Source organism: Hipposideros armiger, unplaced genomic scaffold (genome assembly GCF_001890085.2).
Source record: "Hipposideros armiger isolate ML-2016 unplaced genomic scaffold, ASM189008v1 scaffold_349, whole genome shotgun sequence".
Lineage (NCBI taxonomy): Eukaryota > Metazoa > Chordata > Mammalia > Chiroptera > Hipposideridae > Hipposideros > Hipposideros armiger.
Genome location: NW_017731699.1, coordinates 1,169,493 through 1,193,123, shown reverse-complemented (window position 1 = coordinate 1,193,123; position 23,631 = coordinate 1,169,493). Strand labels below are relative to the sequence as shown.

At 46.4% G+C, this 23,631-nt stretch overlaps 1 protein-coding gene across 2 annotated transcripts in view; it reads left to right on the top strand.

Annotated features, from left to right (window-relative positions):
• Nucleotides 1-22,529, top strand: part of MAB21L3 (mab-21 like 3) — a 33,588-nt gene extending 11,059 nt beyond the window's left edge. For both annotated transcript variants that reach the window (XM_019661444.1, XM_019661445.1), the window contains 5 exons: nt 7,704-7,844; nt 10,437-10,728; nt 13,259-13,437; nt 13,915-14,109; nt 19,113-22,529. In XM_019661444.1, the coding sequence (XP_019516989.1) occupies nt 7,704-7,844; nt 10,437-10,728; nt 13,259-13,437; nt 13,915-14,109; nt 19,113-19,346 (1,041 nt within the window). In that variant the 3' untranslated portion in view covers nt 19,347-22,529. The remainder of the gene's footprint in view (nt 1-7,703; nt 7,845-10,436; nt 10,729-13,258; nt 13,438-13,914; nt 14,110-19,112) is intronic.
• The last annotated feature ends 1,102 nt before the right edge of the window (nt 22,530-23,631 follow it).

The following is a 23,631-nucleotide window of genomic DNA, read 5'->3' as shown; positions in this document are numbered from 1 at the left end:
ATTAAAAGAGAGAGAAATAGGGAAAACCCATGGTGATAAAAATTGTAGCAAACAAAGTAATTTCCCATTATTTCTCCTTTTGGGGACTAGAGATGAACCAAGTGTTGGCTGGCATTTTTCCATGGTCCTGTGTTTTCTGAAAGAAAAAAGTCCAATTTTTTTAGCCTGGCATTTGAGTAACACATTTATGTTTTGACTCTCTGCCGCCCTTTGCATCTCTGATAGCAGAAATTCTAAACAGTGTTTCGCTGAATCCAGCCCGGGCACGTGCTTTCTTTGGCCTACAGAGTATTTAAATTTTTTTTTCACATTTGTGACAAACATTTCGAAACAATGAGATGTGTGTGTGTGTGTGTGTGTGTGTGTAAAAATCCAGATTTTCATCTTCTCTGGGGGAAAAAAGTCCGGATATCTGGAAGCCACCGGTCCCAGGTTCTTGCTGGCAGCCATGGGCTCGCTGGGTCCACGGGGCTGCAGCACTCCTGGGCCTGACACCAGCCTTCCTCCCCGCTCCCTCCCATATGTGTTCCCTAACCCACCACTGGAGGTGGTTGTGTCTGCCACTGCTGCCTCATAACTGTGCTCCCAGGAAGTCTCAGGCCCGAGCTGCCCTGTCCCCTCTGCCAGGGAAATCAGCCTCTGTCTTCCCCACTTTTCTGGCTCTTATTCATCCTTCAGACTCAGCTCAGAGTCTACTTTCTCAACAAAAATTTCCCTGACACCCCAGCGCAAAACATTTTTGCCGTCTTATGGACCCCCATTGTAATTACTATTGATAATATTTATTTGGTGATGAATTGTATATTGACTTCTGACACCTCTCTTGTTATTCTCCTTGGTGACAGCTTAAACATTAGATTGTTTATAACTTTCTGGAGGGAAGAACAGAGTCTCAGGTATCTTTATTCCCCCTGATATTCACATAATATCTTTGCATGTATGTGGTCAGAATCATCTTCAGGATTCATTAAAAATAATGTGAGAACAGTGTAGCTTTCTACACTGTTGAGGCCCATACAGTATCTCATTTGATCTAATCAACAACTATGTGACACGTGTATAGTACCTCCGTTTTTACAGAAGAGGAAACAGACACCCATGCAGATGAAATAACTTGTTCAAAGTCACACAGTGAGATAGTAGAGATTTCATTCTACTCTTCTTTACCCCACAACCATATTTCCTCTGCTAAACCCCTCTATATGTATCTCCATAAACACACACTGAGCACCTGCTTTGTGCAAAACACTGTGCCCAAAACACAGGTCTGACATGTGGCCTGCTAATTGTCAGAGAAATTCTGTGCTCCGGGTATCTTTAAGGGTAGCCCTATCCCCCTGGCAGATTTTGCACAGAACTCCAAAGGCAAAAGGAGGAATTCCACGTGCAGACTGGAAAATGCTTAATATCAAACATGGCCGACCCCAAGGGCTGCAATAGGGTTTCAATGGGCTGCCGGAGAACAGAGGAGTGCTAGCTCTGATGGGAGAGGCGTTTCACAGACGGAGGAGTGGAGACAATGCCTGTGAGCATGTGTAGGATTTTAATAAGTGGAGGGGTACAGGAGACACAGGGCAGGCTAAGAATCCAAGCAGTGGGCAGGGTTTCACTCCCAGTCGCCTTACCCTTGGGGAGTCAGAGCTGTGCAGTGGCTCTGAACTTGGGATTCAGAATGACACTGCCTGAGTGTGGATGCCTGTTCTGTGACCTACTGACACTGGGACCCTGGGCAAATTACTTACACTTTCTGAACTTTAGTTTCCTTATCTGTAAAATGGGGACAATCATAGCACCCACCTTCCAGGATTACTGGGAGGGTCAAAGGAGCTAACTCTTTTAAAGTATTCTGCACGTTGGAAGGACTCACCAGTCTGCGCTACTTAGTGCGTCTGTTGGCATGGCTTCTGCTCTGTGTGGGAGCTGCACATATTTTGCAGGGTTCAGGCATTTGGTTCACGGGAGAATTAGTCTGAGAAGATGGGGATAGGATGGGGGAAAACCTATGGCCTCACCTGTATGTACCTGAATTGATGTCTCCACCCCTTTCCGTTATCAACCCCTGAGAGACAGAGATGGTGTCTGTCTTTTTTTTTTTTTTAACTGGATTTAATGCAATTCCAGAACTAAAAGTCTGACTTCCCCTTGTCTGGAAGGAAGTTCTCAGTCTTTTTCCCCAGTGGCATTTGTCACGGATGACATTCGCACAGGTCACATGCTCAGGGGTGTGACCAGAGGTGTGGGATTCCTGGCAATGCTACTTAGCACCATCCCTGTACCTCTCTCTCAGGGAAGCATGACGGAATGCAAGTGAGTCAGAATGATGTCATTACAGGGAACAGTTTTGGATTCCCAATCATTTATATTTGAAACAGTACGTTGTCCACAAACTTGAGCTATTCATAGTAGCAAATGATGTGTGGGGGGACGGAAGGCGCTCAGGAAGGGGGCGTGTTCATGTGTATGGGCCTGTAGACATGCCCTAGAGAGAGAGGCCACAAAGAATGGACGGCACCCTTATAGGGTGCCTCTGATGACTATTTTTGTATAAACTCTGCCTAATTAGAGTAAGTGAATCTGCATGGTAACAAGTACAGCATAAGTTATCCAGAGTCAGTGCTGTGGAAGGGTTGGATTAGATGACTTAACCACATCCAGCATCATGTGCCTGATTAATTGAATTCATTGCTGCTTTTGCTCCATCACATCCACAAATGCCATCTTTAAGAAAGAAAAAAAACACACCTTTGTTCATTGACCTGATCCGCAGAGGAGGTGAGGGAAATTTAAACAGGCACCTGAGGTCATGTTTGGATTGAATGTGCTTTGATTCCATCTTCTTAAGTTATCATATTTTCCCCTTAAATTGGGTTCAAAGCTTTGCCATGAAATACATGTGATGACAAGGCTGCAACTTAAGGCATCTTGCTTGCTTCCTGAGGTTTGAGGGACAATAAGGGGGTTCTGGGGTCGGGCTGGTGAGGGGTCTCTTCTTGTGCTGGAGCCTCCTTCTGTCACTAAGATCCCTCCCCCAAAAGCTGCGTGAGGCCCCATTCTCTGCGTCCCCTCACTCCAAAATGGGATCTTGCTCTGCCTCGATAGGCTATGGTCACGACAGTGGGGTAAACAGACAGGGGTTTCTAGGGTCTGTTTACACCATGGGAGTGATGAGAGTTCTGTGGGACTGAGCCAGGGACACCCCCAGCACAAACCCCCTGGGGCCGCTGAATAGCACCGCGATCCGGAATAGATAAGAACCAATTGCATGTGGTGTAGTCAGAGACGCAGGGAGGTAGGGCTGCCCATCACCCAACGGGAAAGAGGCTGCCATTTGACCTCAGAGGCCCGGGCCCTGGGGGACAGACCTGTCCAAGGCAGGGCTCTCCTCCGGCTTCCCTGCCTCACTGCCAGGCCTGTTGTGTTGCCCTTGAGTGTCTGTGCGATGCCAGCACAGTCAGTGATGCCCAAATAAGTGGACATCTTGGATTTGTTATTTCATGAGCCTTGACTCCAAATTGAAGGCATGATGAGGTTCAGGAAGAGGATAAAGGTGGGTATTACTTCTGGAGCCCCCACTTGAGGGTGTGCCACAGTGTGACAGGAAAAGGAGTCGGGGAACCTTGGGCATTAGGTCTAGTCCTGCTGACTACCAATGTGAGATGAGGGAGCCACCTTATTACCCTGCCTGAAAAGTGACACCAGGCAATGTGATTTCTGAGGCTGCTTCCAATTCTAAGATCCTGAGCCTAAATTGCAACAGAAGTGATGGTTGGAGAAAATCAAAACCAGGATGTGTGGCTCATGGCTCAGAAAACTATTCCCTTATTCTGACTTTCAACCCTCAGGAATCCAAATGGGCGAGAGCGTATAGGTATCTTCTAAGGAGTGCGTGAACTTGTCCTGCCCAGTAAGAAAATTCCACCACCGAATGAAGGCATAATTTGTAGAAGAGATTCACAGTGGAGAACTTTTTGTAGTGGGCTAGTCATTGTGTGGTGTGTAAATGTACACACACACACACTCATACACACACACATGCAAGCTTTTATCAGTTAAACATTATCTCACAGTGTCAATATGGTGATGAATCTTTCTTAGCTTATTAACTTGGGAAACAAAACATAATGCATATATAGAGTCACAGCTGTGTTACTAACATTTCAGTGCTGAGACACACAACAGTGGGCTTGGGAGGTTTTGGGGGGTTAATCTCAGTCCTCAAAGCCCTATGAGAACTATTTGAGAATACTATTTCCCAACCACTCTGACTGCAATGTTCTATTAAGTTAGCCCTCATTTACTTGTCCCCACTATTCTAATCAGACTTAAACTGGCTCTGTCCATCCTCTGCCCAGGCTGGTAAACATGGCCCACCACTGAGACCCTCCCTTGCTCTTTAATCCTTCTCCAGCTCTTGCCCAGCAAATGCGAACCTTAGCACCTCAACTGTTACCTGTGGTGCTGGAGAATATCTGAGAACTGAGCCCACCGGTATCCCACAGCATCACGGACCCAGCCACAGCTGCCTTGGCACTGCCTGGCAGTCTTACCCACATGCCCAGACAGCTCCTCGTTCCTCAGAGAAGCTATTTCCCGTCTGGCACCCTGAAAACCCCTACTTTCTACCCCTCCAGCTCGCTTTCAGCACACTGCCTTGTCTCCTGCTCTGTAAAGAAAATAGACATCAGACAGGAAATCTCTTAGATTCCCACCATTCCCTGCTTTTTCTTGCTTTCTGACTCCCAACGTGAATCCCTCACCAGGTTTCCGGGTTTGCACAACTCTGTCTGGCCGGGAAACCCTTCCACAGTGGTTCTGCTCCCTGTTGCCACTCAACATTTAAACATGTTCAAACCTGTGTGTCATTTTGAAAAAAAAACAAAAACCTGGTGGTGTTGTTTGTTTTTCCTTCCTTAGCCAAACTTCCTGGAGGTTCAACGGCTTACCGCTGTCTTCACTTGCTCCTCTCCTGTTGCCTCCTAACCCACTTCTGTCTGGCGTCATGCCCGGCACTTCTCTGAACACCTTGAGCCTGTCGGAGTTGCCAAACTCCATGGACATTTTTCAGGCCTTGTCTTCCTCAGCCACTTACTGTAGACTTTGTTCTCAAAATTCTTCTTCCTTTATTTTCAAGACCTCTCACTATTTATTTCCCCACCTTACCATCCTCCTCCAAGGCAATCTCTGCTCCAACAACATAGGAACAATTGCAGTGTTCCCCCTGTGCTCCTCACGCCATGTTCTCTTTCTAGAACAGCCTTCATGGCCTTCTCTTTCTAGCTAACTCCTACTCATCTTTCAAGATACAACTCCGATACTCCACGTCTCCAGAAACGGTCCCCCAACCACCAAATGACATGAAGTTTCCCTTCTGTGTGTAACCAGAGCATTCCATGCAAACCTTCATCTAGGACTAGATTGCTGTGATTTGAGCTTCCAGTTTATTTGTCTCACTTTGTGATTTCATCTGTAAACCTCTTGACAACATGGGTGCACAGAACCTGTCGATATTCAACAAAAATTGGCCAAGTAGAGTGGAATCACAACACGTAGAAGTCCTACACTGGAGATGACCCTTCACCACAGGTTTCTAAAATATTTTCCTTCATTTTGGGCATGGTGAATGATCTGCCCCTCTGTGATCACCTTCTGTCTTCCATTGGCACACTCTGGAGGGTGCAGATCTTGATAGCTTGCAAATGCTCAAGAAAGGTACCTTTGGATGAACGTACAGAGAGGGATGAATGGCTGCTGGGGGCAAAAAGAAGTCATTGAAAGCGAGTATAGACATAATCATCACAGTTAAGGTCAGACAAGACACGTGGATTTTGAAGACACAATTTCATGTATATCATATATTTCCAATGAGCTTGTAGTAAGCTTGTTAAGATCAGAGACCTCATCTTATGTTTCCCATTATTCCTGCACATCTTGAGTGTGTCAGTAATTAGTTTATTCAAGACAGTCCTCTGGGGAGGGGGGGGGTAATGCGCATGTACATCTCTCGGACTGCAGACGAGGCCACTGTTCCATTGTGCCTGGTGGCACCCCATACTCTGCTATCGTGGCCCCCACACTTATGCTCTCTACTTACGCTTGTCTTCACTACTTTAAGTGCATGGCTATGTATTACTGTTGCTGCGCCCTGACATGTAACAGAGTGCCTGGGATACAGCAGGTGCTCAATAAATACTTATTGATGAACCGACTCTGCATGTGGCGCACAGCACGTGTGCAAATAGACACACGTGCATATTTATGTTCTGTGTCCATATGCAGTTGGCCTGTTGGTTGTGGGAGGGGTGAGGTCTCTGGTGACTGGACTAGTTTAGAAAAACAGAAATGTTTTTGACTTGGCCATTTTTTTTTTCCTTGACCATTTTATGGTGTTGAAAACTACTCTAGAATGTACAGGAACAGCCATTATCCAAAACTCAGAAGAAATACAAGGTTCTTGGATGGCTATTGCATTTAGGTGTATTTAGATGCCTTTTGATACTTTTAGTCAGTTCCTGGCTGGACTCAGGAGTGTCTCTCTAAGGGAGGCGCCTGCGATGGCAGCAGCCTGCACGTGCCTCCTCAGCAACATAACAAAGAGCCCTCCCATTTCAGAAAAAAACGTACAGACTCTTCCCAACCAAAACTCTTGGATTTTTCTGTCTCTCCCGGAATTTACTAAAAGTTCCTTTCTGTTTCCCATGAACATATGTTTCCCTAAACCTGAATGATCTCTTAAGGTATATACTTTTTAGCGTTCGATTTTCTGTGGGTATTTTCCAGTTCTCAGGGACCTGCTGTGCAGAGTCAGGAGAAATGTGCGTGCCCTTCCTTACAGGTCTAGTAGCGAGAGGAGGGTGTGGACAGAGGAGAAGGGGACCATCATTCATGGACAACATAAGCAGGAAACAGCCTGCTGCCTGTCTTCACGCGTTAAACTGATGGCTGTCACCAACCTGGACAGCAGGCCTCACAGTCCCATTTTATAGTCTCACCACACTTGACAAAACCCTTCATGATGGTCTGGCCCCTCCTTTCCAGACTTATCCCCTATCACCCTCCTTTTCCTTTTCCAGGCTCTACCACATAGTGCCCCCCCCCCCCCCCCCCCCCCCCCCCTCGAGCTCTGCCAAGCACGCTCCTGCTTTCGGGGCCAAGCTGTGATCAGGGGCCACTCAAATGTCACCTCCTTCGAGAAACCTTCCCTGGACATCTGATCCAACATAGCAGCCCCTTTATTCTCTAATTCCTTATCCTATTTTACTTTTCTTCATAGACGTTATCATACCAGATATTACATTATACACATGTATATATACACACATATGTATATGTATACATGTGTATATGTGTGTGTACATATGTACACAGATATACCCATATCCTGTATTTTCAATGAGAGGGCAAATGTCTCTATCTTGTTTGCTATTATCTTGTTCACTGCTGTGCCCAGCACCCAGATGGGCACCTACCACATGGTAGGTACTAGACAAGCATTGAATGGATGCTTCTATTTTACAACAGAACACGGAGGCACCGAGAAGTACCCTCAGACCTAGCATCTCCCCTGGAGTTCTTGGGAAGGCGGGAATTTGGGGGCTGCACTACTGTGGTCACCCACCACTGTGCCCTGTCCCATCACTTCCTTATGTCAGTGCCTTGGGGCCTGCACCAGATATAACCGTCTTTGCTACTCCCTTCCCACCCAGGTGGACTTAAGACGCCAGCGGATTTCCCAGACTGTGGAGGAGGTGCAGAAAGTTGTCTGCCGTCTGACCACAGAAATCAGCCACCAAGATATCCGATTTCAAGCCATCCCTTACTCTTTCACATACAATGGAAACATTAAGGTGAGCGGGTCTCGCTTGTCTCCAGGTGCCCACCCGGAAAACCCGGGAACTGGAGTGGGCGGGACTCTGTATGTGATAGGCACTCACACCACTAAGAATACTAATACTACTTCCTGTTTCCATAGGTACCCTTAGCATTCACCATTCCCAAACTCACTGCTTAGCCATTATCTCAGCTGAGCCCCCACATTCCTACTTCCCAGATGATAAAAACTGGGGCTTAGAGAGATCAAATGACTTGATCAGTCATATTAGGCATTGAAGCCAGAATTCGAACTGGGGCTTCTGATTCCAAAGCACATGTCAATATAACAATTAACTTTCAGATGATTAAGCAGCTACTTAATAGATTGGGGGATGGGCAGAGGGGACTCAGGACATTGCTGAGAAAATAGTTGAAAGCAATCGTCTATGGGTTGCAGGAAGGAGAAGGAAGAAGGTAGAAGAGGAGGCCCTTAGAATCTGCAGAAGCAGCCTTGTAACCGCCATCCCTGGTGAGGAATCCCTCAGAATTATGAGCCGCCAGGGCCATTGTGTGACAACCGACATGCATGCAACCTTGTGGTATGGACAAAGCTGTCCCCACAGGAATGATCCCACTCAAACCTGCAACAACCTTGTGGGATGAACGTGATGGCTCCCCTTTTAGAGATTAGAGAAGTGAAGCTATGGATTATTCTGGATCCCGGGGCTCCTTTGTCTCAATCTTTCTTATGACACTTAAGAACCCCTTTCACTGGTATTAAACTTGTACATATTCATGCCCTATTTCTCACACTAGACTGTAAGTTCCTTGACTATAAGGGTCATATTTATTGGTTCCTCCATTTCTAGCACCCAGCCTGGTGCGTGGCCTCCAGCAGACACTCAACTTCTGTTGAATGAATGAATGAGCAAAAGAATTAGTGTATGAACAAAAGATCATCAGGATTGGTGGAAACAGGCACCACTCACAGGATTCTGGGACTTGGGCATTTTGAAACAGTCAGATCTTAGGGAATTCATCCCAGGGTGAATTTCTCCCATCCCTCTCCACCCTTTATTCACGTGCCCACCTCTACCACCCAGGCCAACCTAAATTACACAAAAATAGACCAAGTGACTAGGAATAGAAACATAACATCACTTTTCCTAGGACTATATCAGAGGAAATTTCCTCTGGGTCTTAGAATTCACAGTTTAAAATATATCATGCATTTATATAAATATATCATGTCCTGCATATAAAGTTTTGAAAAGAGTTGCAGTGGGGCACATGAAAATTGGTTTTATTTTATCTTAGCCCAACTTCAACAAGTATTTATTAAGCACCATTTGTATATCACTAGCAACATGACAGCTGTGCTCTTGGATTCACATGTAAGTGGGTTTCAAGGATGTATAGATTTTGAACATTGTGGTTTCGATTTCCACCCCCTTTTTAATCCCACCACCTTTCTGTGGATACCAGAAGTTATGTGAACTCATCATCTAAAGCATCAAATATCATTCTCTGAAAATGAGGCAGAATCAGGGGTTGCTGTTTTCAGTGTTCATCCGTGAATTGGCCAGTGACTAGGCCCTCGGCAAAGATTGACCAAATTCTATTGTCAGAGCTCTCTGTGACAAAGAAGTGGCTCTTCCAGTGTACAGCTGACAGATGGGAAAGGTGCAGTGTAGAGTGAGCTGCCATGTGATGTGGTTAAAGGTCAGGTCCCTTTGGTGATACTATATATACTATTGATTCATTTCTTCTACTCCTTAAACTATTGGCCTGACCACTTTCACCCTGACCACTGTTTAACTGGTTCCGGTAGCAAGGGAGTAGGTAGACTTTGGTTGTTCCCTTTTCTCATTAAACTTAGAATAATCTCAATTGCTCACATTGTCTCAACAAACAGGCATTCATTTTACCTGTGATTTTCTAAGGATTAGTCATCAATAATGGCCAGAGGTTATCAGTACAGGTAAAAAAAAAAAATGGGAGGCATTTGCAGAATTTTTTCACCTCTTCTTCCATCCCTTCTCACCCTTTATTAATACCAGACCTTTCACCCATACCAAGTTATTAATTCTTGACTGAGAACCACCCCAGGATAGAAAAACAACCATTGAACAAGCAATCAAGTTCTGGGTCTATCACATGCTTGGGAGATAGCAGAGCACCCTGAGCCTTAGGTTTCTCACCTGGGACATGTCAGCAAAGCCCACCTTATTATATGACTGTGAAGATCAAACGGGCTAATACAAGAACTGTAGCGTTTGCTTGTATGTGAGGAACTCAACGGATACTAGTTCCTTTTACTGCGTTTTCTTCTCCCCTTCCACATCGGGTGCCCACTCAAGTTCCAGGTCTAGCTCACTCTTCTTCCTTACAGATTCCAGAAACCAAGACTCAGTGGATTGATTGACCGCCCAAAGCATTGCAGTGGGTTAGTGGCAGAACAAAGATGGGTTCTCAGGCAGGTGCGGTTTTCTGCCCACCTCGTCACATTGCTGGGGGTTAAGTGCTTCACCGAGCTGCCTGGCTCAACAGGTCGACTCCCTGAGGACTAATTGTTATCTCCCATGTCTGGGAACTCACGCTCATCCTCTCTCCTTTCCTGTCCCCAGGTTTTGGCCCCTAGCCAGTTCCTTGTCACAGTCCCGCTGAGAGGCCTGGCAGGGTACAGAGAGGCCAGGGAACAGCACTGGAGGTACTACACCCTGGGGGGCGCCAGGCTGCTGTGCCCCCTGAGGGAGCCCGAGGGCCTGCAGCAGTGGCTGTGCATGCAGCAGTTTCTGAAAAGCCTGTGGCAGTGGCACGAGGCAGACGTGAACATCGAAGGGGACATCGTGCCCGCCAAGGTCCTCCATGTGTTCCAGAAACTGGTAGAAAACGCGATCGAAACCTGTCACCTGTCAGGTGAGCTGATCGAGAAAAATACAAGGGGCATTTCTGGCATTTCCCTTTTGCTCTAAAAATCCTCTGCTTGGGTGTGACCTGAAGCTCATGCCCCTTAACTGAGAACATAATCACGTGCTCTTACATCTGTCCAATCCCTCTTTTTTTCTACTGTGACACATGGAAGAATGGAGCTCAGAGTCAAAGCTCACCCCTGTGGGTTGGAGCAGATTACTGCCTTGGCACTGATATGGCGGACTTTGGGTTTCGCACCCTTTCCAAGATGTTAGCTTAAGAACTTTGGTACCTTTTAAAAAAAGCAAATTACTCATAAACCTCAGATCTTTGTGGGTATCGCATTTCTGTTATAACGCCCTGGACTGTAGGACCCAGTGTGTGGAGACAGCGCATCTGCAAACCGCTGACTTAAACCAAAACATAAAATCCAGACACCATGAAGAACTGCTTAAGTTTGACAACCCCCAAATCTTAAGTTACAGTGCAGTGTGTCATACGTGCACACGTGTGCACACACACATTTTGTTCACACAGAGTATAAGGTGAATTCCAAACTGGGGACAAAATGGTTAGTTTCCTTTATTACATAAGAATACTTACAAACCAGTAAGGAAATATACGAGCAGACCAACAGAAATAATGACCAAGAAGCATGACTCATGGAAAAAGAATATAAATGGCTAGGAAGATTTTTTTTTTAAATGTTCCATTTAACACTATTTTGAGAAGTGTACATTAAAACACCTAACAGGTTGACAAAAATGAAAAAATGTGATCATACTCAGTAGAGGGATGGGTATGGTAAAATACACCTTCATACATTGTTCAAGGACCTGGAAATGGGTACCTACTTTTTAAAGGGCAATTTCTCCAGTTTTGTTTTGTAACATGCTTACTTGGTAAATCAGCAATTGTGGTTTCTAGAAATATATTCCTACAGATGCACAAAGAAATATACACAAGGATATATGCCACCATAGGCTTTGTAATAGCAAATAACCAGAAATAATATAAGTGGCTAACAAAGGAAAGTTGACTAAATAAATTATGCTACCTCTGCCACGTGGAGGCCTTTAAAAAGAAAGAGGTATGTGTGTACACACATACACAGGGTTAGGAAAAATGCCTGTGCTAGATAATTAAGTGAACAACGGAACTGCCAAACAATACATGATGCCATTTGTGCAGAAAGTAAAGGATTTCTACGTACATTTCCCTGTCTAGACAGAAATTCAGAAAGGTGCCATCATGGAAATAGCTCATGTTTAATGGATTGTTACCATGTATAGGGTGCTTTCATGGATTCTTTAGTTTAATACTCATAGCAACGTTATAGAGTAAGAATTATTTTTTTCTACCTGTTTTACAGATGAAGAAGCACTGAGATTTAGAGAGATTAAGTAACGTGCCAAAAGGTCACACACTAAGTAAGCAGAATGAGCAGGGTGTGGGCCAGGCAGGCGGGTTCCAGCTTTTGCTCACCTCTCCCCTTTGTGACACTGTCAGCAGTGAAAATGCATAGAAGAGATTCAGATGGGCCAGGCTGATGAGGCGCTTTCAGTAAATAATGCCGTAGTGTCAGATGTCGGCATGTTCCTGTCTGGGCAGCTCTGATGAGATGCAGACAGTAAGCTCTTTATCACACCCCAGCCCAGGAGAAGGCTGTTTACCTTTTGAACAGCCTCACACAATTAATGAAGGTGCTTCTGTTTTCTTCTCGGAGCAAGGAAAAGCAAAATCATAGATCCTGATGCAAGAGGGCTCATCCTTATCTGTCATGAAAGCGAACAAATAAAAAACTCCTGTGTAGCTTTTGAAAGAAGAGGGAACAGGCTAGACATGGATTTTGGTAGATGAGTTGTAAAACTTTCTCTCCCTCTTGTTGCCTGATTGGAAAATGAGGATGTCAGGGCTTCTTTCTGCTCACTCTGCTCTTTAAGCCAGTGGCAATGCCACACTTTGAAGTATTTTATGATTACAAGGGCTTATGATGATATGTACATCTGAGGCGAGGCTGGCTTCATGGGTTTTGGGACCAAATACCATCTGAGGGCCTGTGACTCAGATAGGAGACGGATTAAACCAAATGCCACCAACAGCAGGCGAATAAGTACGCGGACCAAGGCTACCCTTAACAAGGTCAGGACCCCTGGGTGGAATGAGGGCGATATAGAATAATGGTTGGATTTCACGTTACAGTAGAACATACTACACTTTTTCTTTGTATTCAGTGTCTCTTTCCTTCAGTGAGCCTTCTGAAAAGAATCTATTAATTTAAAAGAAGAGGTAGCATAAAAGTTTTGGGGCAGGGAGGGGAAAGAAAAAAGAAAAACCCACCAACCATGAGATTTCTGTCGCAATGTTCCTATCAATATTTACTCGGCTGATTGTCTAGTTTTGCTGTAAACACCGCCCTTGGCATGCTCCTGACACTGTGAACGTTGCCCCACCGGTTGCAGGGAGCTGGTCAGAGATTCCTTCTCTGAGTACTGAGACAGCTTTCTCTCCTCATTGCCTATTCATTTCCCACCAGGAAAGGTCAGCATGCTAACAAACAGCATTGCAGTTCGGGTTGCCGTGGAAACATCCCAAAGTCAGGTGGAACTAGAGCTGGCCCCTGCAGTGGAGATCCCCAACGTCTGGTCCCAGAAAGCTCAGTGGCCTCGGTGTCTGACGCGCTGGCCTTTGCCAGAGAGAGTGGGGTGCATCAAGGTACTGGTGGACGGGGCCCCAGCTCGCCAGGGCTCAGGTGCTCACAGCTTAACTAACCGCAACATTACTGACTGCTACCCAGCTTCGGAAGGAAAACTGAGGTTTCGCTAGATCGGCGGTTCTCAAAGTGTGGGCCCCAGAACCGGCAGTGGCACCTGAGAACCTGTTAGAAATGCAGATTCCCAGGCCCCACTCCGGACCTACGGCATAAGGCTCTGCGGGCGGGGCCCAGCGGTCTGTGGTTTAACAAGCCCTCCAGGTGATTCTGGTCGGGCTCAAGTTGGAGAACCACTGCCGGAGAGAAAGTGGACACAGCCTCTCCAATTAATCGTCTTGAGTCTCCCTCTGGGTCCCCGTGTAGGAGGTACTGCCTGCCCTGGGGCTGGTCCCCCAGACTAGTGGATGGCTTTGGAGACGGTTTTCTACTTGGGCAGGCGTCACCCTTCCCACTTTCCCACGAGGTTTCTCTTCTCCCAGTCATTTGGATTTACCTTGTTGGCCCGGTCAAGTTACCACTGGCAGCTGAGCTTCAGGCAGGCCGAGCAGATGCTGCTGGAGCAGCTGGACGAAGACGGGGGCTGCCGAAGGAAGTGTTTCCAGGTCATGAGGCAGATGAAGGAGGAAGTCTGGTGTCCAGGGATGAGGCCTGTTATCACGTCCCACCATCTGCAGGTGAGTGGGCGGGCCAGCGGCAGTAGATGGCCCAGAGCGGCTGGGGTTGGGTAGGTCCCCTCTGCATCATCTGTCGGGCCTGGTGTGTGTGTGTGTGTGTGTGTGTGTGTGTGTGTGTGTGTGTGAGACGAGTTCAGGATGGGGTTCTAGCGTCCATGTTTTCCATCCCACAAATTATTCCTCATGGAGGTAGACAAGGCCGCGCTGTGTGTGTGTCCACAGCACCCTGGCCAGGTGAAATCGCCTTCGCCTCCCTCCCTTCCCCTTTCCTCTTCCCTCTCCCTTTTCTTCTGTCTTTCCTTCTTTTTCTTCTCTGTCACTGTCTGTCTCTCCCCTCCTTTTATTTCACTCAACAGACCAGCACGAGTACCCACCACGTGCCAGAAACCTTGCTGAGGTTTAGAAATGAATTACAACATGGGGTCTCTGCCCTTGAGAAATCTACAGTCTGGTGAAACCTTGCGAGTTGCTCAAACCTCAGCTAAATTCATGTTTCCCTCATGTTTTGATTCCCTCAGTCCCCACTCTAACCCAAGCACAGCCACTCATGCACACACATACACACACAGGCTCCACACAGTGGAGGGGACCAGAAAATGTTGATTAGCACGGGAATGTTGCTGCAAACCCAAACTTCCGGGTTCCAAATCATCGGGCGTGGCTTTTCCCTCGCTCTGCCAGCACCTGCCTCCTTTTGCCCAAACCCAACATTACACTTTCCCAAATGCACTCACTCTCTCACTCACTGACTCAGCAAATGTTTGTGGAGATAATTATAGGCCAGACCCCTGCCCCCCTCCCCTGCCCCCCGTGCCTCACCTGCTCTTCACCTGGAGGTACATGGTGAACAAACATAGATGTAAGTCCTGTTGTCATGGAGCTTATGGTCTAGCGGGGGAGACAGACCTTGGTTAAACAGTCCTGCGGGTGTGTGAGGAATCACACAATGCAGGGAGCACTGGGGAGAAGAAGAACGTTGCTCTGTGAGGGCTCAGAGCAGCAGAACCTGACTAACCTGGACTGAGGGTTCAGGGGCCTCCCCCTGGGAGGGCCTTTGATCACACTCACAGCTCTGCTTTCTCAAGTCTCCCACCACACGTGGTGGACTGACTCTCACGTAACATTGTGTGCAGCGCACTGGGGTTGGGACAGCACAGCCCCAGGCTAGCCAGTGTCCGTCTGCAGCGTTGGCCCCTCTCTCTGACCTTCTGCGCAGGTGAGCGCAGGTGGGAGGGGGGAAAGAGGGGCTCACCTGTCTGTGTGGTGCCTTCCTTGCATTCTACTACTTGTGCCCCCTCTCATTCAATGGACAACCATTTTCCAGTTGTGTGTTACGCTTTCAGCTCTACTTGAGAGCAAGTACCGTGTTGCTCCTATCCATTACTGAACCTGCACTATTTCTCCCAGTGCTTTGGACACAGTAGTTGCTCAGCAAGTATTTGTTGACTGAATGAATGATTTCACATCTTATTCAACTCCCCTCCTCCCCCCATAAAATCACTAGTCTTTGCCTTCTTATCTTTTCTGATAATCTGTCTTTCCGGGCCTGCCCAAGAATCTGATAATATCTCATTTGCACATACTGGGGCTTTACTCTGGAGTTTCAACATTCTTAACATGTCCCCAGGCACATTCCCCTTAAAAAACAGACACCTACCTGTTCTGGACTGAGGGATGGGCTTGCTGAAGACAGTGTAATTCATTTGGTGGATTTAGCGACTTTCCTGCTTGCCTTTCTACACACCACACTAGGAAGAGTTAGAGCTGAGAAGCAAACTCAAGGCTGTCTCACATCAAAACTCTATAACCTAACCACGGGTGTCATTTGCTTCACAATTAAGATGGATGACACACTTTAAGTGGCATGGATATTTTAGGCAAGATTGAGTAGGGCCACCATGGGCCTCCCAGCCCGTGACTGCTGTCAAAACTGCATTCCACCCATGATTCCCTTTCATTCCAGCTGCCTCTAAATCATCTAGAGCAGCGGTTCTCAATCTTCACAGGGGTCGCCTAAGACCATCGGAAAACACGTATTTTCGATGGTCTTAGGAACCGAGACACCACTCCTCTAGCCGTTTCCAGGCCCACATGCAGATACGCCCACATACGAGTACCCGGCGACCCCTGTGAAAGGGTCGTTCGACCCCCAAAGGGGTCGCGACCCACAAGTTGAGAACCGCTGATCTAGAAGATTTTAGGGCAACTCCTTAAAGGTCCTCTGTTTCAGTCCTCCCTAAGCCACCTACATGGCACAATAAAATTGTGCATTCTCAAGAGTGGGCATTTAAAGGGGGCTGTTTGTTGAGAAGGGTGGACCAATAGAAACAGGACTCACTACCTTTTCATCAGTCCACCCTTGGTCAATGGGCAGGGTTCTCTCACATTTAGGCGTTGGGAAGGACGTGGCCGGTGACAATGTGGTGCTATCCCAGATGATGGCTTGAGTGTGTAGGACCATTCCAAGGCTTTCGTCTGGGAAAAGTGGAAGAGATTGGGCTGCACAACAGCCAGGCATGGTCACCTCACCTTACATCTGACACAGTCCTAGGAAGTCCTCACCTCCTCCCCAAAGAGGCTCTTCTCTAAGGTGGTTTTGTGTGAAGAAAGAGTTTATCTCTCATTGGCTTATTCTACAACCCACTCAAAGGCACAGAGTCTTGATGATAATAGGCTTAACTGTTTCAGTTTGCCTAGGGAGATAAAAGCTTAGCTACAAGAGGAATTTTTACACACACACACACACACACACACACACACACACACACTCACACACACACAAACATATATGTTGGGTTGTCAGAAAAGTCATGACGTATTTTTGCAATGAAAAACATAGAAAAATACGTCATCACTTTTCCTACAACCCAATATATATATATATATATATATATATATATATATATATATATGTGTGTGTGTGTGTGTGTGTGTGTGTGTGTGTGTGTATATATATATATATATATATTATATATATAATTTTTGTATCTAGGTAATCTTGACTATCATGAAATTATCTCCAACTCACTCAAAACAACATAAATTCAATCGAAACATGTTCAAAACCTTGCTCTGAACCTAAAGCTGTTCTTTTACTTTTCTGGAAAGACTATGTTTTAAAATATTCAACATCTAAACCATAACATTAGTTAGTACATTATTTCACTTAGTCAATAAACGTTCATTGACTGCCTCCGATGGGCCAGTCCCTCTGCTGGGTGCTAGTGACATAAAAACCCTGTGAATAAAAACCCTGTGCTCACAGAGTTTACAATCTAGTAGGGATTACATAGTAAATATAAAAATGATTACTACTGTGATCATTGCTGCTTACGAGAAATATATGACAAAGAGGATGTTTAATGGGTGTATTAAGGAAATTTGACCTGATGAATGAGTTTCCTGGACAAAGAGAGGGAGGAAGTGTGCTCCATGTGGAAGAAGTAGGAGGTGAGAGACCCTGTGACAGAAGAGAACATGAAACCAGGCTGGTGTGGCCAGAAGGAGCAGCCAGCAGTAAACACAGGGCAAGGTGAGGCTGAGAAGGACGGTGGGGGCCAAACGTTGCAAAGCAAACTATATTAAGGTTTGTATTTTTAATTAACAAACAATGGGAAGACTTGGAAGTATTTTAGATAAGAAGAAACACAGATTTATATTTCAAAAAGATCACATTGGCTGCAGTGTGGCTGGTGACAGATTTCATGGTGACAAGAATTAGGGGCAGACTGGTTAGACAGCTACTGCAGAGGTCCGGGGGAGAAGAGGATGGTAATATTGGAGATGAAGAGAAGTGGGCAGATTTGAGACGTATTCAGGCGGGAGGATTGGCTTGACTGGGAATGGCGAGGGAGGGGGTGACGCCTAGGTTTGTGTCTTACCAGTTGGCTGGCTAAGCAACTCGGAAGGCAGCCCAGGTTTGTGGGGGAAGGTTGTGTATGAGTTTAGTGTGGACATGTTGACTGAGATGACTTTCAAGTTTTTCAAGAAATACCAGGTAAGGCAGTCAGTGGAGAGAAGTCTGGGCTGGGGAAAGAGAATGCCAAATCCCCTGTATCTATTGGGTTGTTGGAAAAGTCATGACGTAGTTTTTCTATGTTTTTCGTTGTAAAAATGTGTCATGACTTTTCCGACAACCCAATAGTAGGAATGAAAGCCACTGTTGGGAAAGGAAGATAGAGAAAGAGAAGAGGGCCTAGAGTTGACAAACTCTTTCAAAGTTTAAAGGCAGGTAAAGGAAGAGAAGCCTATTAAAGAGTAGCTGCAGTCCTGGGAGAAACCCAGACAGTATGGCTTGTTAGAAGCCAAGTGAAAAATGGCTCAAGACAGAGGGTAGGGATGAGAGAATCAGATTCCACTGAAAGGCCAGGTAAGGGGCTGGACAAGGCCTGCTGGGTTTCGCAACATGGACACCACTGGACCTTAGGAGAGCAACTTTCAGGACTGATGGCAGGAGAATCCATCCTGGAGGCAGGGAAGTGGGGAGTGGGCATGAGGACAAAGAGCTGAGAGGATTCTTTGGCGAGACCTGGATTGGCAGAGGTGAGAGTTGGGGCAGGAGGGAGAAGTGGAATGGGAGGGCAGAAGAGCTTTGAAGGGGCTTAAAAGCCAGCGAGGAAGGGAAATACAGTTCCTGGAAGGAGGGAGGGATTTGCCCAGCTAGGAGGAGTGGCAGACACAGCTCAGAAGAGAGGAGAATCCTGATGTCGGCAGGACTGTCTGGTCTGCGGGCGTGAGGGTTTCCATTTTCCTGTCAAGTTGGAGGCAAAAGCATGTGCGGGTGGGATGGGATGATGGGAAATGTCAGTGAAGAGTGAGGAAATGAACAGAGACGCACAGGAGACCCGCAGGGCAAGGCTGAGAGCCCTTGGCGGGCGTCATGAATTCAGGGCAGAACCTCTGTGCCTCCTCCAAGGCCGCGGGAACTCAGGGGTGTTTCTGAAGGCACTTCCCTCCATTGTGCGGCACGATGTCTGTTCTGACACCACCTCCTCTTTCCACAGACGGTGCTCTTTTGGACTTGTGAGAAGCACCCTCACCTCAAGGACTGGCAGGTCTTCAGCAAAGGGTTCCTGCGCCTGGTGAGGAAGCTGCACAAGTGTGTGAGCCAGCGCTTGCTGAAACACTTCTTCGTGCCGAAGAGCAACCTGCTCCGGTTTGCCGACTCAGGTGAACTGGACGCTGTGGCCCAGAAACTGGCCCTCTTCCTGAAGGACCCCCAGAGGGACCTTCCCTGAGGCTGTGCCAGCCTGGGGACTCGTGGACATTTCATTCTGGCTTCACCTCTGTGGATCGTTCCAGTCAGATGCTCAGGAGAGAAGCTACGTACGGCAGAGGAATGTACCTCGGCCCAGTAGCACTCAAGAGGGAAAGACTGTGCCCTCCGATGTCTGGCCTAGGCCGCTGTGGAGCCACGCAAGCATTTCAGCCCTCGCTAGCTACCTCTCTTGGGGACAGTTCTCATCAAGCCTCCCCAAACCACAGATCCTACACCGATGACAGTTGTGAATTTATGTTCCCTTACTCAGGTGCTGATGATAGTCAGATGAGGATGGAGATAGGAGCTCTGGAAGGCCAGGCGTCAGCCTGCTGCCCAGCAGTGGCTCTCCAGCCCGCTGCCCATGGGCTTGTTAGTTTTCCGTTTGTAAAATGGGCTGTTACCATGCCTCCGAGGGCAGGGCTGTGAACCTGTAGGACTGTGCTGGGGGGGGGCCCTTTCCAGGAGAAGGCATTGGGTTTGCAATGTTCCTCACTGGGTTAGTGGCCAGCGCTTGCATCCTGGATCAGTACTTCCCGACGATTAAACGATTCCGTCCGATGGCTTAGCCCGCCTGTGTAGCCCTCAGTGCTCTCCAGCTCTCCTAAGCGGTGGCTCCAGGCTGTGGTTGTGGTGGCATCCCTGGTGTTCTCTAAGTAGAGGAAGTGGTTTTGATGGCTAGTGTCAGTCTAAGATGAAAGTGCAGCTCTGTCTGCCACCTTCGTCTCAGCCGCTTCCCATGAGGTGGAGCAGGGCTGGGACTGCCTTATATCTATGAGTGAACTCAGTACTGTGACCTGCACAGAATGACTTGGGTGTCATTCCCGTCTCAACACCTCGCTTTGCTCACTTCATTCCTTCACTCATTCATTGATAAATATATGCTCCTTAGGCACTGGGAATGCAACAAAGAGCAAGAGGGACAAGGCTTACCTGATGCATGATGCCTAATGGTGGAGACAGGAAATGAACAACAGATAAATAAACGCAATTATTACCAATTGTAGCAAGTGCCCTGAAGGAAATAAACAGAATATTGAAATAGAGCCACAGAGAGATCCTTGAAGGAGGAACATGCCAACAGCTGAAGGGGAAGGACAGGGAGCCAGTCAGTGCAGACTTGGAGGGGACACCCCCCCCCCATCAGTCAGATCACGTGGCCATGGAAAGCTGGTAAGGAATTTGTATTTTATTCTAAAATCAAAGGTGTGGCTTTTAGCCTCTCCCGGTGTCAGGATCTGATTTGCATTTTAACTGCCCATTCTGGTGTCTGCATAAAGAGGGCCTGGGGCTCATGAGGGGTAGGGGACAGGAAAGGTGCTCTTGAGCCCCATATTTTGAATTTTTCTCAGGCCCCAAGGCCACCTATCCTGTACAGCAGGTTTACCAGGAATTCTGGGCGTTCTGGTGAGATCAGTGGTTTCTTCTGGCATTTATTTAATGTTTCTCAATTCAAGAGAATCCTTTATTACCTGGAAATTTTCCCCCCAAATATATAACAGTGAAATTTCTAAAAGCATGAACTATTGATTTTTTTTTTAAAAGAGAAGTCACTTTGAAAATGAAAACAATTATTTTTACAAAAATACTGTAACCAAATAGTGGGGTTCCTGGGCTATCACATAGGAAATCATGATTTTAAAATGTTGAAAAAAAAATCTTTCCAAGTATACAGTGAGTTTACAATTTTTGAAAACATGAACTGATGAGCAAATCAGTGTTTTGTTAAATCATCTAAACTTGAGTTCAAATGCTCATATTCTTGGATCTTGGGAAACATTTTTGAGAAGGTGTCAGACATATCAAGTTTATTTTATTTTAATGATGAAAACAGCGGAGCAAGTTTTAAGACATCTCTGCAGCCACAGAATGCTAAAAAGTGTAAGCTGACTGTACCATTGATTTGAAATGTGTGCATGTGTATGGAGAGGGGTGGGACTGACGTACTCCTCGCTGATGCCAGTAGATTCTTCCCACCTTTCCCCATAGGTCTACGTTTTCTGGAGGAAGTAGGGCTAGCTGCAGATCCCGGAGTGTTCCTATTTCTGGCCAGCAGAGGGCAGTGGGGGTCTACTCCTGAAAACAGCCATGGTCCCACCCAGTTCCTTCTTAGCCCAGCAGGTGTCGCCCTCCTCAGCCTAGAATTTACACCTGGTTTCTCTGAAAAAGGAAGCTAGCAGGGACAGTGGATTCCAGCTGATGCTAAATCATTTACCTTTCCTGCCATTTTGGCCAAAATTCACAGTCTTTCTGCTTGAAGCTCCGATTTACAAAGGGAACCTAGTAGAGGATAGTCTGTCTTAGGGACTGTGGAGTATTTAGCTCCTTCCACTTCCTGGGACAGATTGCACGGCTCTGAAAAGTCTGATAATATTGCTGCTCCCTTATTCTGGTCAGCCCTTTTTCTTTCTTTCTTTCTTTTTTTTAAATTCTCCAAAAGACCTCTCCTATTCATCTCCAGTCTTCTAGGCGCAGGATTGTTTTATAGTGGAATGGTTGGCATTCAGCCACTGTAATTGATCTGCTGGAATTTTCATGCCAGCTCTGACACTGTAACTGCCGGCCCTGAGCAAGTTGTTCAACCTCCTAAATCTGTATTTCCTTATGGCGTTGTTATGGGCTGTCGCGTCCCCTCAAATTCATATGTTGAGCTCTAACCCTCAGTACCTCTGTCGGAGTGTGACTGTATTGGGATAAAGGGTCTTTAAAGAGGCGATTAAGTTAAAAGGAGGCTGTTAGGGTGGCACCCTAATCAAGTAGGACTGGTGTCACCTGCAAGGCCAAGGGGAGCCACCTCAGGGGAAACCAGCACTGCTGGCACCTTGATCTTGGGCTTCCAGCCTCCAGAACTACAAGAAAACCATTTTCTATTCTGTAAGCCCCGCAGTCTGTGGTACTTTTTATGGTGACTTTGGGGAACTAACCCAGGCACCATGAGAGAATACATACCTCATCACTTCGATGAGAAGAAGAAACGGAATGATGGATGTGAAAAGCTCTTTATCTAGTACCCGACATGGAGTAACAGTCGACTAAATGTTTATCATTTTAGATGCCTACCCTCATGGCCACCTGTCCATCTCTGCCAGGCCCAACAACTACCCTAACCACACATACGAATTCTTCACAAAGATATTAGAAACCATCACAAGGAAAACACACACAGAATTCCACCACAAATTCCATAAAGCCGCCTTCCCCTTTGTCCCGCTTGTGAAAGCAGAGGAAGTATCTCTCCTGTTTTCTCCACATGTGATGGACTGCTGCCTCCAAGCTTTGCCGGGACGTATTTCCCTTTATTACCTCCGCCTTGTGCTGCAGTGTCCGCCTGCCCCCTCCTTTCACTCTCCAGCTCCGAGTTATTATACCTGGGTCTCCACTGCCTCACCTCTTCACACTTTGTTTTGTGTGTGTGTGAAAAATAATCATACAGGAGAGAGTCTAAAGGTTTAAAGAGTAATAATTAAACACCAACACACTCACGGTCTAGATGGAAAAAATAACACATTGCCAGTACTTTAGAATTCTCCTGGATGCCCCTTCCATTCCCTAGCCCCTCTCTCCCTGACATAGGTAATCACGATCGCACATTTTATGTAGGTCATTCTGTTTTTCTTCATCGTTTTTTCCCCCCATTATCTACCTACAGTATTTTATTGAACCTAAGTCCCCAACAATTGTGCAATGCATCATTATTTCATGTCTAAGAAGGAAAAAGTGCGGCTTTGAAATGTAATTGCAGGACACCACTGATTATAAGGTGCATCCCAATTTTAGAGAGATTAAAACGTAAAAAGGTGTATTTACAATAAACAAAATAGGACCTGCATCATCCCAGTGTCCTTTTACTTTTGCCTGGTTTTGAGCTTTGTGTAAATTGAACCATACTGTATGAAGTCTTCTTTTATTTGCTTCTTAGGTCTACAACATGCTTTTGATACTCTCCCATGTGGGTGGGTGCATGTGGTAGTGGTAAGTTCCTTTTCACTGCTGTATAATATTCCACTGCAAGATTAGGCCACTTTATAAATTACTTTGATTAACATTTGGGTTGTTTCTGGTTTTAGGGATTTGAACTATTTTGATGCACATTCTTATATGTATATCCTGATGCACTCAAGTCTTTTTTTTTTTTTTAAGATTTTATTGAGGAATCGGGGAAGGGGAACAGATAAGTTGCTGTCCTTTCGTTCTTCAGTCTAGTTGTGGAAGACCTCGCTTCACTGGCCCATGTTGGTATTATCATTGCGCTCTTCCCAGTTGAG